Source organism: Moesziomyces antarcticus, assembly GCF_000747765.1.
Source record: "Moesziomyces antarcticus DNA, scaffold: scaffold_v10013, strain JCM 10317, whole genome shotgun sequence".
Classification (NCBI taxonomy): Eukaryota; Fungi; Basidiomycota; class Ustilaginomycetes; order Ustilaginales; family Ustilaginaceae; genus Moesziomyces; species Moesziomyces antarcticus.
This window is the reverse complement of record NW_014638997.1, coordinates 93925-108116: the sequence shown is the minus strand read 5'-3', so window position 1 is coordinate 108116 and position 14192 is coordinate 93925. Positions and strand designations below refer to the sequence as shown.

Sequence of the window (14192 nt, the reverse complement as noted above, 5' to 3'; positions counted from 1 at the left end):
CAACCCGCACTTACAAAGACTCGGACAGCATTGATAACGCAAGAGCCGCACAGCATTCAACATCCAGACAGTTGAAGAGCACATTGAGAAAGATGCACACCATTCACACACACACACACTGTAATCCCACACGATTCTTCAAGCACTGACATTGGCATCGTTCCGACAGGAGACTCTTTCACCGTGGGGGGGTGGACTACTGCCTGACACTGCGCTCCCTCGCAACCGCCTGCTGCGACTTGGCGGTGATCTCGATGAGTCGACCAATCAGTTCGTCGCGGTCCCAGTCGGCGCGGTGCTGCCAGATCGCACTGAACGCCGCCGCACGCAGCCGTGCCAGCTGGTCGATGCTGTACGTCGCCGTCGACGCCACAATGTGCTGCGTGAGCCGAACGTACGATGCCGCAGTATACGTCAGTGGCGGATGCACCGGTGGCGACTCGACGCGAGGTCGCTTCCGCGACTCCTCCTCCTTCTCCACACCCTCCGTCGATACAACTCCCTCCCCCTCCCCATCTCCAACCGATATCTGGTGACCTCCTTCGGCACCTTCGACACCTTCGACACCTTCGGCGGGAGCAGCGGGGGCGTCGGCCTGGGCACTTGCACTGCGCTGTCTCTTAGCGCCGCGCTCGATGGCGCCCACATCGCCAAGCAACGCCGCATCCACCTCCTTGCCCGCAATGCGCGCGCTCGCACGCTCGCCTTTCGCACTCTCGGCCGCCTTCTTGGCGGCCTCCTCCGCACTCTGCTTGGCCTTCTCAGTCGCCTCGCGCGCCTCCTGCTCGCGCGCCATCTGCCGCAACGCCATCCGATCACACTCCTCCCGGAACCCGGCATCAATGTACTGGTCCATCAGCACAATCGCCAGGTTCCGCATCTGGTGCGCACGGAACACGCGCTCCTGATCCACCTCCGCCGCCTCTTCGGCATTCTCGACGATCTTTTGGATGTCCTCCATAAAGGCCGAACACGACAGATAGCCGTTGTAGTACAGCCGCTTCTGCATCTTTTCCAGGTTGGTCGTCCAGATCGGCATCGTCCGCGTCACGTACTCGTCCGTCGCCGCGCCGGCAGCGCCGGTCGTGTCGGCTGCCGCAGTGGATGCATCGCCACCGGCTTCGTCAGCCTCGCCACTCGCATGTGCGGCGCCTACGCCGTTCGGCTGCGACGAGGGCGGCGCCACACCGTCGGCTGCAGCATTCGACGCCTCGCCACTCGCATCAACACCGTTGGTGCCATTGACGGCCGCGGCAGAATCGCCATTGGCCATCTCGACATCGCCGGTCTCGCCCGCCACCGCAGCCGCGGCAGATGGCGCTTCCGCCTCGGCACTCGGCGCATCTTCAGTGACAGCGACAGCACTGGGCTCGGGGCTGTTGAACTGGGCCGCCGTGATGCCGCGCTTGGCCGCAATGTCCGCCTCGGTCTCGAGCATGCCGTTGATGTCGTCGGCCTCGTCCTCGCGCGCCTGCTGCGCCGCCAGGCCCGGACGATAGTACCGCAGCTCGATCGTCACCTTGCCCTTTTCGCGCGTCCACTCGAACTGCTGCGTGAGCTCGCGCAGGTTGTACTCGTCCCACACATCGCGCGTGAACTTTTTGAACTTCTTGCGCAGCTCGGCGAGCACGGGACCGAGGCGGTACTTGAGGTGTTCGAGCAGCTTGGCGTCGTTGTCCGCCTGCTGCTGCAGCTCGGCCTGCGTGAGCTTGCGCGGCGGCCGCGGCGGCGCCTTGGGCAGCTCCTCCAGCACCCTCTTGCGTCGAGGCAGCGCATCAGGGAATTCGGTGGGCGGGCGAATGACGTGGTCAAAGATCTCCTTGAAGAACGCGCGGCGGCTCTCGTCGTCCGGACGCCGGATCTGCACGAGGTCGTCGTCGAGGAAGTTAAACCACGACTGAACCTCATCGTCAAGCTCGTCGAGCGGCGCCTCGGCGATGCCGAGCAGCATGACCGGATCCGCATCGGTGAGTCCGTCGAGCAACGCCTTGAACGTCGTCTTGACGCCCTCGGACACCGAGCGCGCCCAGTGAACGATGCCCGGAATGTACAGGACGCTGGGCTTGTGGCGCTTGGCCTCAACGAAGAGCTGGATAATCGCAGCCTCGGGCGTGCGAGCGCTGTCGCCCAGCAGCGTGCCAATGTCGAGCGACTGCACGTGATACCCTTCGAGGTGCTGCAGCAGCGCCGCACCGACCGCGCCTTGACCCATGCCGGCCTCGCCATGCACAAGCATGCGCGGTCGGTAGACGCGCTGCGCCTCGAACGACTGAAGCAGCATCTCACGACCAAAGCCGCGATCACCAGCAAGCATGTCGGCAGCCGACATGCCAGATGTAAGACCGTTGGGGACAAAGGTGTCGTCCTCCCATAGCGCCTCCTCGAGCGGATTGCGCTTGCTGACGGGCGGCAGGATGCGGTCGAGCACCGAGATGGCGTCCTGCACCACGTTGCCGAGCAAGGGCGCGAGCCTCTCGGGCAACGGCGCCGCCGCCGAAGCGCTCGCCCTGGCGGACGACGGCACGATCTTGTTGACAGACATCATAAAGTCCTTGGCGTCCACCTGGATCGACGCTGGGTCCAGCAGCAGGCGATCGGTAGTCGAGTAGATCTGCGGGTAGCGCCGTTGGATGGCGTTGAGAGCTGCCTCGGTGCACAGAGCTCGCAGGTCGGCACCACCGTAGCCCTTGGTAACCTCGGCCAGCCTCGCCTTGAAATCGTCGTCGAGGGGTGGCTCCCACTTCCGCGTGTGGATGTTGATGATGCTCTTGCGCGCCTCGAGCGAGGGCAGCGGGAAATAGAACTCGCGGTCGAATCGGCCGGGGCGGCGCAGCGCCGGATCGACGCTGTCGGGCCTGTTGGTGGCACCAATGACCACGACCTGACCTCGACCGTCCATGCCGTCCATGAGCGCAAGCATGGTGCTGACGATACTGGCGTGGATCTGGTCCTGCTTGCTGGAGCGGACGGGCGCCAGACCGTCGATCTCGTCGAAGAAGATGATACTTGGCTGCGAGGCGCGCGCCTCCTCGAAGAGGAGACGCAGCTGTCTTTCGGCCTCGCCCACCCATTTGGACAGGCAATCGGCACCCTTGCGCATGAAGAAGCTCACCTGCTGGCCTTCTGTGCTGCAGCTCGCGGCAAGCGCACGCGCGACGAGCGTCTTACCCGTACCTGGCGGGCCGTGGAAGAGCACACCGCGCGGTGGCGTGACCTTGAAGCGCTGGAACACCTCGGGGTATAGAAGAGGAAGCATGACCATCTCCTTGAGCTGCTGAATGTGACCGTCGAGGCCACCGACGCTGTCAAAGTCGATGTTCATGTCAACACCGAGCGGGTCAACGTCGGCAAGCGGGTCGCCGCTCTTCTTGATGCGACCAAAGCTATCGGTGCCGCCCGAGCCAGTGAGTCCGCCGGGTGGACCGCCCGCGCCACCAGCACCACCAGCACCGAGCAGGCCTCCAGCGGCACCACCGCCGAGCGCCGCGGGTCCGCCCGGTTTGCGCAGTGCGTTGTTCTGGAGCTCGTCGTCGGAGCTGTCGACGGGGTCGCCAAAGATGCGAGCATAGTCCTTGCCGGTCATCGAGGATGGCAACGCGTCCCAGCCCTCTTTGCCCTTTTTGCCACGACCAGGGAAGGGCATCGGCAGAGCCGCACCGGTGCCCGGGCCTGGAGCAGCACCGGTAGTCGAGGGATCGATTTCGTAGGCGCCGTTGGCGGCACGGCCGCGATTGTTGCGGATAGCACGGCCAAAGCCGTCTCTTGGGGGCGAGGCTGGTGGAGGCACGAGCGAGTAGTTGACCTTTTTGCGCTGGCGGAGCGAGTACGACTTGCCCTGGCTGCCCTCGGGCTCGTCGCTGTGCAGATCGAGCGGGTCGTCTTCGGCGCCCGAGATGTGGTCTTCCTCGGGCGTGTCGTCGCCGTCCATCTCGAACTCGTCGTCGATGACTTTTTTGGCGTGACGGCCGCGGCCGTTGGCGGCGCGTTTCTTGGCTGCCATCTCCTGAAGGCGATTGGAGCTGCTGCTGTTGCTGCCACGCAGAAGTCGACCGGATCGGGTTTTCCTCCTGGAGCCGTATTCGCCCTCGTCGTCCTCGTCGTCCTCGTCGTCGGCGGCAACGAAGCCTTCAAGCGAGTTTCCGGGGAGTCGGCTAGAAGTGCGGCGCGTGGAGCGCACCGCCTCTTCGTCTTCGTCGTCATCGTCACGGCCCGCTTCCGAATCGTCGGACTCGGCCATGCTCTGCTTTGCCATGCGTCGGACGCGGCCGCTGCGGCTGCGCGACATGATCGGCTGTGGCTCGTGATGCTCGTCGTCGTCGTCATTTTTGACAGCGACATCTTGCTCGCCTTCGGCATCGTCGTCGGCCTCGGCATCTTCATCGTCGTCTTCCGGAGCGTCAGCGTCCTGTGGGTGGTGATCAATTACAAAGAGAGGAGGAGAGCAGCGTCAGTAACAGTTCGACGAGACAATCAAGGTGTACGGGGCTTTCCCAGCCACGAGATGGCCCTGACGCCGGTTCAAAGAGCATGACGATCCCCCAAGCGCAATTATGCTTTCCTTGCACCAACCATGACTCTGTGCGATGCTGGCGGCTCCTGACTCTGAACCAAACGCTTGCGGAACCGAATCCCGAAGCTTACCCTGCTCCTACTGCTACGACGCACCGACGGCGTCCTGGTCTGCACGGCGACACGCTGCGTCGCGCTCGGCATCTGCTCGCTCATGATCTCCTGACTGGATTCTGGGGCGGAATCGCCCGACCGCCTGGTGCTGCGGCGCGGCTGAGGTGGGCGCGACCCGTCGATGCGCTGCGACTGGGACGTGGCGGGCGTCTGACTGCTGGTGGGCGCCTGACTGCTGCTGCGGCTTCGGTTCCTGCCGCTCCTGCGAATGGCGACGGTCAAGGTCTTTGCGCTGCTATTTCTGCTCTTTCTACTAGCCTTCTGGTCGCCTACGTGCTCTCCTGTCTCCTGGCTGTCAACCTCGCTGGTGCTGCCCCAATCCCTGTTCGACTGGCGCAGGGGATGGCTGTCGCGGTTGTCGTTCGTATGATGGTCACTCACGTCGTCTTGGTAGTCTTCTTCGCTGCCTGGTCCCTTTTTGGCGTGGCGAGGCCGCAGGGGCCGGCCTGCAAGACTGTCGGACAGTGCGCTCATGCTGGCGCTGGCGTTCACAGCGGCCGTTCTGCTGGGTCTTCCGGACATGTTGGTTGTAGGCTCGATCTGGAGCTGTGCCTGTGCTTGCTGTCCGCCGGCGCTGGACTCGTTGGTCTTGGTGACGCGTTTGAGCTTGACGCGCAAGGTGGGTTTCTGAGGCGACGGGGAGGCCACTTGGCTGTGTTGGAGCGGCGGGGTGGCGATGTCGTCGGCTACGGGCAGCTCCGAGAGGTTGGCGTGGGGCGGGTACGAGCTTGGCTGATGGGCGTAGCCTGCTGGTGCGTGAGGCTGCTCGAGGCCGGACTGTGGTGCAAAGTGGACTTGCTGATCCCACTGAGGCTGGTGGAGCTGCTGAGCAAAGTTGTGGTTCAGAGGCAGCTGGTTGGAAGCGCCGGTGTAGCTGATGCCGGAAGCGTCAAAGTCAGGAGCGAGGTGGGAGAATGCGTGATCTGGCTGGGCTGCAATGTTCTGATAGGCGTTTTGATGATGATGCGGGAAGGGAGGCTGGGCAAAGTCGGGCGCAGCCTGGTTGGCGGAAGGATATCCGTAGCCGTGTTGGTGGGGGAAGGGCTGCTGGTGCGGATTCGGATGGAAGTTGGGGGTGTTGGATTGGAAAGAGGAGTGGTGAGGCTGGGAGGTGTATGGGTGATGGTTGTTGTTGGATCCACCGGACATGGAAGCTGATGCAGATGCGGGGTGGAGGTGGGAGACTGCGAGCGGCGTCGGCAGATGGTCAAGAGCTAGCGAGCGTCAAGGTGTGCGACGTGCATGTCACACTGTCACGACGATCGTGTTGAAGGCCGATGCGGATGACGAAGCGCTCCGTTTGTGCACGGACAAAGCTGTGTGAGCACGCGTGCGGGATTGTGCGGATGCAGCGGCCGAAGATGAAGGCGTTGGACGGATGCACTAAGAACGCGTCAGGGCTGGCCGAGCGTGTAGCTGTGGCTGGCTGAGAGCGGATGGATGCACGCAGACGCGGCAAGTGTACAGCAGAGGTAACTTATGCACTGCGCCAGATGAAGGAAGGTGCGGAAGGACAAAGAGGAAGGATGGTGAGAAGATGGAAGTGAGAATGGCAGAGTGAGAAATGCGCGCGACTGCTCGTTTGGCTTTGGCTTTGGCGCCTCGCCAGCGGCGCTTCGCCTTCGCCTCGACTCGTTTCCAACGCCAAATCGACGCGCGCGCCTCAGCCACCTCTGCTGCTGCTGCTGCTGCTGCTTAGCTCCGCGTCCGTCGGCCTCTGCCAAAATCGGGAGATCGAAACCAACACCACCACCCAAATAGTCTCTACCACTATTGTCAGTCATCACATCACAAGCTCAGCACAATGCACATGCAAATGCAATGCAATCACATTTGAAGCCTGCATTATCAAATCTGCTTTTGCGTCTTCTATTACTTTAGGTTGGCACGGTGATGCGGGCGACCCATCATGACGCGGCATACGGCGAGGTGGTGAGCGTCCACACCTTGACGCTGCCGTCGTCGCCCGCGCTGGCAAGCATGTCCGACATGCTTTGGTGGGTCAAGCCGCTGGACAAACCCGCACTCTTGGGCGTCACACCGTCGTCGAGAAGCTCCTCGATCTTGGCTTGCGCACCTGCACCGCGGGCGTTGAGGCTCTCGGGCGCCCACGCGACGCAGTTGACGTCGGCGCTTCCGTGGGCCCGCTCCATCTTGGCCACCAGCTCCACCTTGGGCGCCAGCTGCTTGTCGTCTTCGGATGCGCTGATCTCGTATACGCAGATGCGGCCGTCGCCACCGCCGCTCGCCAGCCGGCCGAGGTTGCCGTTGCGATTCGAAGCCGTGTCGACGCCCCACGATACGCTGTACACCGTCCGGTCGTGGTCGCCCCGCAGCACCGTGACGGCCACCCACTTGTCGCCTCTGCGGCCGGCCATCTTGCCTTCGGGCTTGACGCCGCGTGCCTCGCACTCGTCCGCGTTGAGGCGACGCCAGATGCGCACCGTCAGGTCGTCCGACGCCGACGCGAGGAAGTTGCCGCACGGCGAGAACGACAGGCTCCACACGGTCGACTCGTGACCCGTGAGCGTGGTGTAGCAGAACCAGTCGTCCTGCGGATCGTCGATGTACAGCTTGATCGCATCGTCGTACGATGCCGACGCCAGCACCTCGTCGTTGGGATGCCACGCCACCACCTTGACGTCCTGCGAGTGCTCCATCAACACCGACAGGCACTCGAACTCGGCGTCCGGCTGCACCTCCCAGATCCACACCGACTTGTCGCGGCTGCACGACGCCAGCACGCTGCCCGTGTGCGAAAACGCCACCGACTTGCACTCGCTCTCGTGGCCCTCGAGCGTGCCCACGCAGTCCCACTCGGGCTCGTCCACGTGCTTGCCACCGTTGCTGAGCGCCAGCGGTCCGCGGTTGCCGCTGCTGCCTTCGAGCTCGGCGGTGCCATCAATGTCCTGTATCCTCTCCCAGATGCCCACGGTGGAGTCGAACGAGGCGGTGGCGAGGATCTTGCCGTCGGGCGACCACGCCGCCTGCCTGACGGTGCGCTGGTGACCCGTCGGAATCACCTCGCGCAGGTTGAACGCCGGCTGCTTCGACGTAGAAGGCCCCTCGGCCGTGGTGGTCGAGACAAACGAGTAGGCGTGCAGGCGCACATCCTTGTCGCCCGAGCACGATGCGAGCAGCGGCATGCGCGGATTCCATGCCAGATGCCAGGCGCGAGAAGAGTGGCCCTCGAGGTTGGCAACCAGATGCAGCGGTGCCGTCGCCATCTTTGCGTATTCCAGGAGCAGATGTGACGAAGCGGATGGAGGCGAGAGAGAAAGAGGATGCACGGATGCCGAATTGCACGGCCTGAAAAAGCCAACAATCCGCGGGCTCCACTGCTGCTGCGGCCTTCGGAACTACGCGGCGCCCGCCCGACTTCTCTCCTTCCGTCTGCTTCTTGGCCCTGCTGCCAAGGCTCTGAGAGTGACAAACAGCGCGTCTGCTGCTCCACCTTTGCGCTCTAAATTTCGCGCTTCGAGCTTCGGCAGCACGGTTCGGCACATCCGAGCCATCCCCTCTCCGCCGCTCATCTCGATCTTCTCACTCTTCCCACACTTCTAAGATCAAGCTTCAGCCCACGTCGCATCTGTTCCGACCAAGCTTTCCGACGGGAGTGCAGTTTTTAGTACAAGCATAGTTCTGTTCTGTTTCGCAAAACTAATCGCCGCTGCTTAGGGGTTCTCGTTCCAGCCCTTGGCGCGCTCCACGGCACGCTCCCAGCCGTGCAGCAGCTCGTTGCGCTTCTGATCGTCGATCTTGGGCTCAAACACCTGCTTGCCCGCCGTGTTGACCTTGCTGAGCGTCTCGGGCTTGTTGATGTCCCATCCAAACAGTCCGATCGCCGAGCCGGCCAGTAGCGCCGAGCCGAGCGCCGTGCTCTCGCGCATCTCGGGTCGCTCCACGTTGATGCCCAGGATGTCGGCCTGGATCTGCATGGCCACGTCCGAGTTGGTCAGGCCGCCGTCCACCTGGAGCGCCTTGAGCGCCACACCCGAATCCTTGGCCATAGCGTCGAGGATCGCCTTGGTCTGATAGCACGTCGACTCGAGCGTGGCGCGGCAGAAGTGGCGCTTGTCCGTGTACGCCGTGATGCCCACCACGGTGCCCGCCGCCGTGTCGTCCCAGTACGGGCAGAAGAGGCCGTTGAACGCCGTGACAAAGTACACGCCGCCCGTGGTGTCGACCTGGCCGGCGAGCTCGCCGATCTCGTGCGCCTCCTTGATGAGTCCCAGGCTGTCGCGCACCCACTTGACCGCCGAGCCCGCCACGGCGATCGAGCCCTCGAGCGCGTAGTACACGGGCGCATCGGGCCCGGCCTTGTACGCGATGGTGGAGAGCAGGCCATTCTTGGACGAGACCACCTTGTCGCCCGTGTTGTAGAGCAGGAAGGCGCCAGTGCCGTACGTGTTCTTGGCCTCGCCCGGCTGGAAGCACTTGTTGCCTACGAGCGCCGCCATCTGGTCGCCCACGATGCCGGCGATCTGGACGCCCTCGAGCGCACCTTTGGATATGGTGCCGTACACCTCGGACGAGCTCTTGATGTCCGGGAGGATGTCCATGTCGATGCCGAAAAAGTCGCACAGCTTCTTGTCCCACTTTTGGGCGCGCAGGTCCATAAACATGGTGCGCGATGCATTCGAGGCGTCGGTGATGTGCACCTTGCGGTCGGTGAGGTTGTAGACGATCCACGAGTCGATGGTGCCAAAGAGCATCTGCTTGTCGTCGTGCGCCTTGCGCACCTCGGGCAGGTTGTCGAGCATCCAGCGCAGCTTGACCGACGCAAAGTACGTCGAGAGCGGCAGGCCGGTCTCCTCCTTGAGCGCGTCGACGCCCTTGTCGCTCTTGGCCGAGAGCTCGCGGATGGTGTGCGTGGTGCGCGCGTCGGGCCAGGCGATGGCGCGCGTGAGCGCCTTGCCCGAGTCCTTGTCCCACACCACCGTCGTCTCGCGCTGGTTGGTGACGCCGATGACCTTGACATCCGAGGCCGAGTACTTGCCCTCCTTTTCGAGCTTGGCGATGGTCTTGTCGATGCACTCGTGCACGCAGTCGATGATCTCGTGCGCATCCTGCTCGTGCCAGCCCGGGTGCGGGTAGTACTGGTTGAACTCCATCTGATGCGAGGCGATCACCTTGGCGAACTCGTCGAACACCATGAAGCGCACGCTGGTGGTGCCCGCGTCGACGGATCCTACGAGCTCCGGCATTGTGTCGGCTTGCTTGCTACCGGCGTGGGTATGAGGGGTGGTGGTGGTGGGGTAGATTGTGGGGCAGCGCTGCGTGCGCACGACGAGGTTGCAGGCAAAGAGGCTAGGATCGGCAGCGATGCAAGTGATGCAAGTGATGGTTGGGGAGAGACTGTGCAGCCAGCAGACGTCGAGAAGGAGGCTAAGCCCAGCCTTGCCTCGTCCAAGGCTGCCTGTCGAGTTGCTCGGATTCTGCGCGTATCGGGCCGGTGCGAGAATGAACGCCCAGCGTGCGCTTCCGGTAAAATATTGGTGCTGCTGGGCAGAGAGAGAGAGAGCGAATAGGCGAGCGAGGCGGATGCACTGCCCGACAGCCGATGGCCGGGTCGGCCATGCCACCAACTCACCCACCCACCGCTCACATGCCCAGCGCAGCTCGCAATGAATGTTGCAGCTCTCGTTGCAGCTGCGTTGCGGTCGGCACTGGAAGCGTGCCTGGCTCACGGACCGTCTCTCCAGCAGCTGCTTGCACGGCCCTTTTTTCGACCTTTTTTTTTTCTTCCTCCTCCTCCTCCGCCTTCCCTCCTCGCTTCGGGGCCTGACAGCGTGATGATCATCTCTGCTCGGCGTCGCTTCCGACGAAGCCATATACTCTCACGGTCATTGTCTCTTCTTGAGGCCCAGGTGATTAGCCCTGACTGAGGCTGCTTTTCAGCGAGAAAGAAAGTCAAAAAGTGCGGGCCAGATCCGATCGGAGTCGTCCTTCCTGTTGGGGACGGTTGCCTCTGCCTGTCGCCCTCTGCTTGTTGAGTGAGAGCGAGCCTGGTGGGTACTGCTGGCAAGCTGTCGTCGAGTGCCGACCAAGCCGAGCAGAGGCTGGGCGCCAAGCAAGCCGATGAGCACCGAAATCCGCCGCAACCACGGGCCAAGAAGGCGAGGGCGGCCGGGATGCGTGCCGATGACGCTGCGCTGCAGCCACGCTTGGCCTGCAGCACGTGAGTGGCTTTCGGACCGGTTTTGCCTTCCGATCTTTCGCGCAGATACTTTCGCTCTAACACTCCCACTTTTTTTTGGCTGGCTTCAGGGTCTTTTGAATGCAAACGGCCACCAAAATTCTCACCATTGCCTTCTTCTCACCATCGCTCGCATCGTTCCCGTCGCTGCATGAGCTCGGATTGGGCCTTGACACGCACCTTCCACCCGGTCGCAACGCACTGGGCAAGCAAAGAGGAACCGAGATGCTGTTCTGTCCAACATGTGCCAACTGTCTCATCATCCAGCTCGATGAGCAGGGCAACAACAAGTGGTCGTGCCACACGTGTCCGTACGAGTTCCCCATCGTGCGCCAGATGACCACGCGGCTGCATCTCAAGCGCAAAGAGGTAGACGACGTCATGGGCGGCGAAGAAAGCTGGAAGAACGTCGATTCCACAGATGGTAAGCCCTCGCCCTTCTTTCCGTGTCTTTGGGGAGATGCTGACTCTTTGGTATTGGTTAGCACCGTGTCCGAAATGCGAGAATCCAAAGGCGTTCTTTATGCAGCTCCAGATCAGGTCGGCCGACGAACCGAGTAAGTTTTCGCGCAGCGATGGCGAAGCAAAGAGGCAGGATAGCTGACAGTTGTGGGTGTGGACAGTGACGACGTTTTATCGATGTACGAATGGCAAGTGCGCGTATCAGTGGAAGGAGAACTGAGCGCACGTGTAGGCGGCATGTATACCCAAAACCACTTCCCGACATCATTGTAACACTATCCATTCGATCGTCTGTATCGCTGAGCTTACAAGGTGAGGGTTTGAGATGGAGGGAATTTTACTCGGCCGCTAGAGATGTGCGGAGATAGCCGGTGGGGCAGACCCTTGTGCCTCCACACACACGCAGCACTCCACCTCGACCTGCCACTACCAACTACCAACTCTTTGGGTCTACGCAGCATCGTGACAACGGTGGGGATTGGGGAGAAGGATGTGTGTGATCTTTTGGACGGTGTCCGATGCGCACTACGACCTGGTGATCGCTTCGAACCGCGACGAGTTTCTGGCACGACCTACGCTGGCTGCATCCTGGCATGCGTTCGACCTCGATTCGGAGCCTCGGATCCTCAGTGCCCGCGATGCCAGCGGTGGAGGAACTTGGCTTGGTGTGACCAAATCAGGCGCCTTTGCGACGCTGACTAACTTTACCGAAGCAACGCCCGAGTTGCCGCCGGGGATGGAGAGGTTCGAATCGCGCGGACAGCTGGTTCGAGACTGGCTACTCTCCTCCCACCCGTCCCAACAAACAAGACAGGAGGTAGAGAAGGACATTGAAGAGTACCTCAACAACGTAGGCGACAAGTTGCAAAGCTATCCAGGCTTCAACCTGCTGGTGGGCAAGGTGTCGAAGCAAGGTACCGTGGTGGGGTACATTACCAACCGCGACTCGGAGGGAGAGTTGGCCAAGCCACAACCAAAGATCTTCGACCCACCAAAGATTGAGCGAGTGCGCATGTGTAGGGGGATGTCCAATTCAATTCTGGACCAACCTTGGCCCAAAGTGCACACCGGTTCGCAAGCGTTCGATGCTGCATTGGGGCGCGCATCACCTGCTTCTGACCGGGAGCAATTGGTAGCCGACCTCTTCAGCGTACTAGCCTTCTCATCCAACCCCACGCAACGATCGGAGCTGCGCAACTCGATCCTCATCCCACCCGTCCAACTTCCCACCCCTGCAGGAGACGGAGACTGGTACGCCACGCGAACATCCACCGTCATCCTGATCGCCAAAGACGGCCGCGCCACCTTCGTCGAACGCGACATCCACACTCTCAACCACAACATCCCCTCCCAAATCACACCCGGCAAAGCTCAACGATCCTTCACCTGGAATCTCTTCTAGACTAGCCAATACCAAACGCCAGGGTTCTGTGAGAAGAGATTCTTTTTTCTGTGCGGGATGGTGCGCTGGTGGGGGCAATGTAAAAGATGATACAAAGAGGGGGTGAAGGAAGAAGTTCGACGCCTCTCGCTGGCGCAGCAAGGGGAAAGTTTGGTTCGAGCGAGAGGAATGCAAAGGTGCGTGTGTGTGAGAGAAGCGCGGATAGGACACCCGACCCGCACTTCTTTCCACGGGGGAAGGCAACCAAAAACCTTCCCTTTTTTGGGGGGAGTGGTAGCGACTAAACTACCGTTTGATGTGATGATAATGGCGAAAACATTTACTCGTCGTCCTCCTCCTCGTCCTCCTCCTCGGACTCGCTCTCCTCCTCCTCGCGGGCAGCCTCGAGGCAGGCGACGGCGATACGGTCAAGGTCACGCATGCCATCCTGCGAGATGCGACGGCCACCCTTGGGGTCCTTCTCGAGAACACCAATGCCCTCCAGACCCTGGACGACCTTGCGCTGCACGGAGCCCGAGGCGTCGGCGTGGTGCGAGGGGCGGAAGCCGCGGTTGGAGGCACCACCGTGGAACTTTCGCAGGTGGCCGATACCGACAGCCTTGCGCAGGTAGATGTGGCGGGCGAGCGCGGCGGCGCGGACGTAGAACCAGTCGGGGTTGTAGGGGGCCTGCTCCTTGAAGTGACCGGTCTTGACAATGTCGACCCAGACGGGCACCTCGATCTTGCCTGAAAGGTGGATGCAAAAGTGCGTGCAACGTGCAAGAAACGGGTCAGTGAATGCTGTTCCTCTTGGAGAAAGTTTTGCGAAGCAGCTGGCAGATTGGCGCGTGCGGATGTGTGGTGTCTTCCCAGCCGTTTTTCCAGTGTGGTGCGTATGGGCTCCTTCGAACGCGTGCTGTCCTCTTCCGTGTCGGTGTGGTGTGCAGGGACGCCGAGTCGTCAAGGCTGTCGGCTGCTGAATGCAGTGAGCGATTCACGGCCAACTATGCTGGTCCCTGGTCCATAATGCCTGCGACGTGTCCTCTCTACCGTCTCCATCTGCAATGCTTCTCCTCTGTACGTCGCTGGCGGTATGTTGGGCACCTTCCGTGCTTGCCTGCAAAATCGATCTCCATGCTGCCTGCGTTGGATCTGCCAGCTGTGCTTTGCCGTGTGGACGTGGACTTACCAGATCGCTTGAGGTGCTGCGCGTAGGCGTCAATGAAGGTAGCGGCGTCGACGTCACGAACGCTGTAGTTGGAACACAATGAAGTGATTGGGGTCAGCATGCGTGCAAGAGAGACGCTGGCGTGCGGAAAGAGTCCAGCAGCATCGTCGCACGATCTCGTAACCGGGATGGTCGATGCAAGGTGTTGGAGTCGAAGTTGGGTTAGAAGAGTCTGATGTTTGACGGAGATCGCACTGCCATCAGAGGACGCTGAAATGGCCATGCTGAAGAAGGGCGAT

At 61.7% G+C, this 14192-nt stretch overlaps 5 protein-coding genes across 5 annotated transcripts; 2 read left to right on the top strand and 3 right to left on the bottom strand.

The window, feature by feature from the left end:
* Positions 1-196: 196 nt before the first annotated feature.
* On the bottom strand, positions 197-7910 carry PAN0_013c4638 (uncharacterized protein; the record flags this gene model as incomplete). Its single annotated transcript, XM_014799766.1, has 4 exons — positions 197-4405; positions 4570-5897; positions 6161-6453; positions 6598-7910. 4 exons carry the CDS (start codon positions 7908-7910, stop codon positions 197-199), a joined length of 7143 nt encoding a protein of 2380 aa, XP_014655252.1.
* A 447-nt stretch (positions 7911-8357) lies between these two features.
* PAN0_013c4637 (glycerol kinase) lies at positions 8358-10533 on the bottom strand (the record flags this gene model as incomplete). The annotated part of the gene is made up of 2 exons (XM_014799765.1): positions 8358-10187; positions 10522-10533. 2 exons carry the CDS (start codon positions 10531-10533, stop codon positions 8358-8360), a joined length of 1842 nt encoding a protein of 613 aa, XP_014655251.1.
* A 430-nt stretch (positions 10534-10963) lies between these two features.
* Positions 10964-11617, top strand: PAN0_013d4636 (DNA-directed RNA polymerases iii kda polypeptide; the record flags this gene model as incomplete). The annotated part of the gene is made up of 3 exons (XM_014799764.1): positions 10964-11306; positions 11368-11439; positions 11550-11617. The coding sequence occupies 3 exons, from the start codon at positions 10964-10966 to the stop codon at positions 11615-11617; spliced, it is 483 nt and encodes a 160-aa protein (XP_014655250.1).
* A 217-nt stretch (positions 11618-11834) lies between these two features.
* On the top strand, positions 11835-12746 carry PAN0_013d4635 (DUF833-domain-containing protein; the record flags this gene model as incomplete). The annotated part of the gene is made up of 1 exon (XM_014799763.1): positions 11835-12746. One exon carries the CDS (start codon positions 11835-11837, stop codon positions 12744-12746), a length of 912 nt encoding a protein of 303 aa, XP_014655249.1.
* A 319-nt stretch (positions 12747-13065) lies between these two features.
* Positions 13066-14176, bottom strand: PAN0_013c4634 (40S ribosomal protein S19; the record flags this gene model as incomplete). Its single annotated transcript, XM_014799762.1, has 2 exons — positions 13066-13472; positions 13915-14176. 2 exons carry the CDS (start codon positions 14174-14176, stop codon positions 13066-13068), a joined length of 669 nt encoding a protein of 222 aa, XP_014655248.1.
* Positions 14177-14192: the final 16 nt, after the last annotated feature.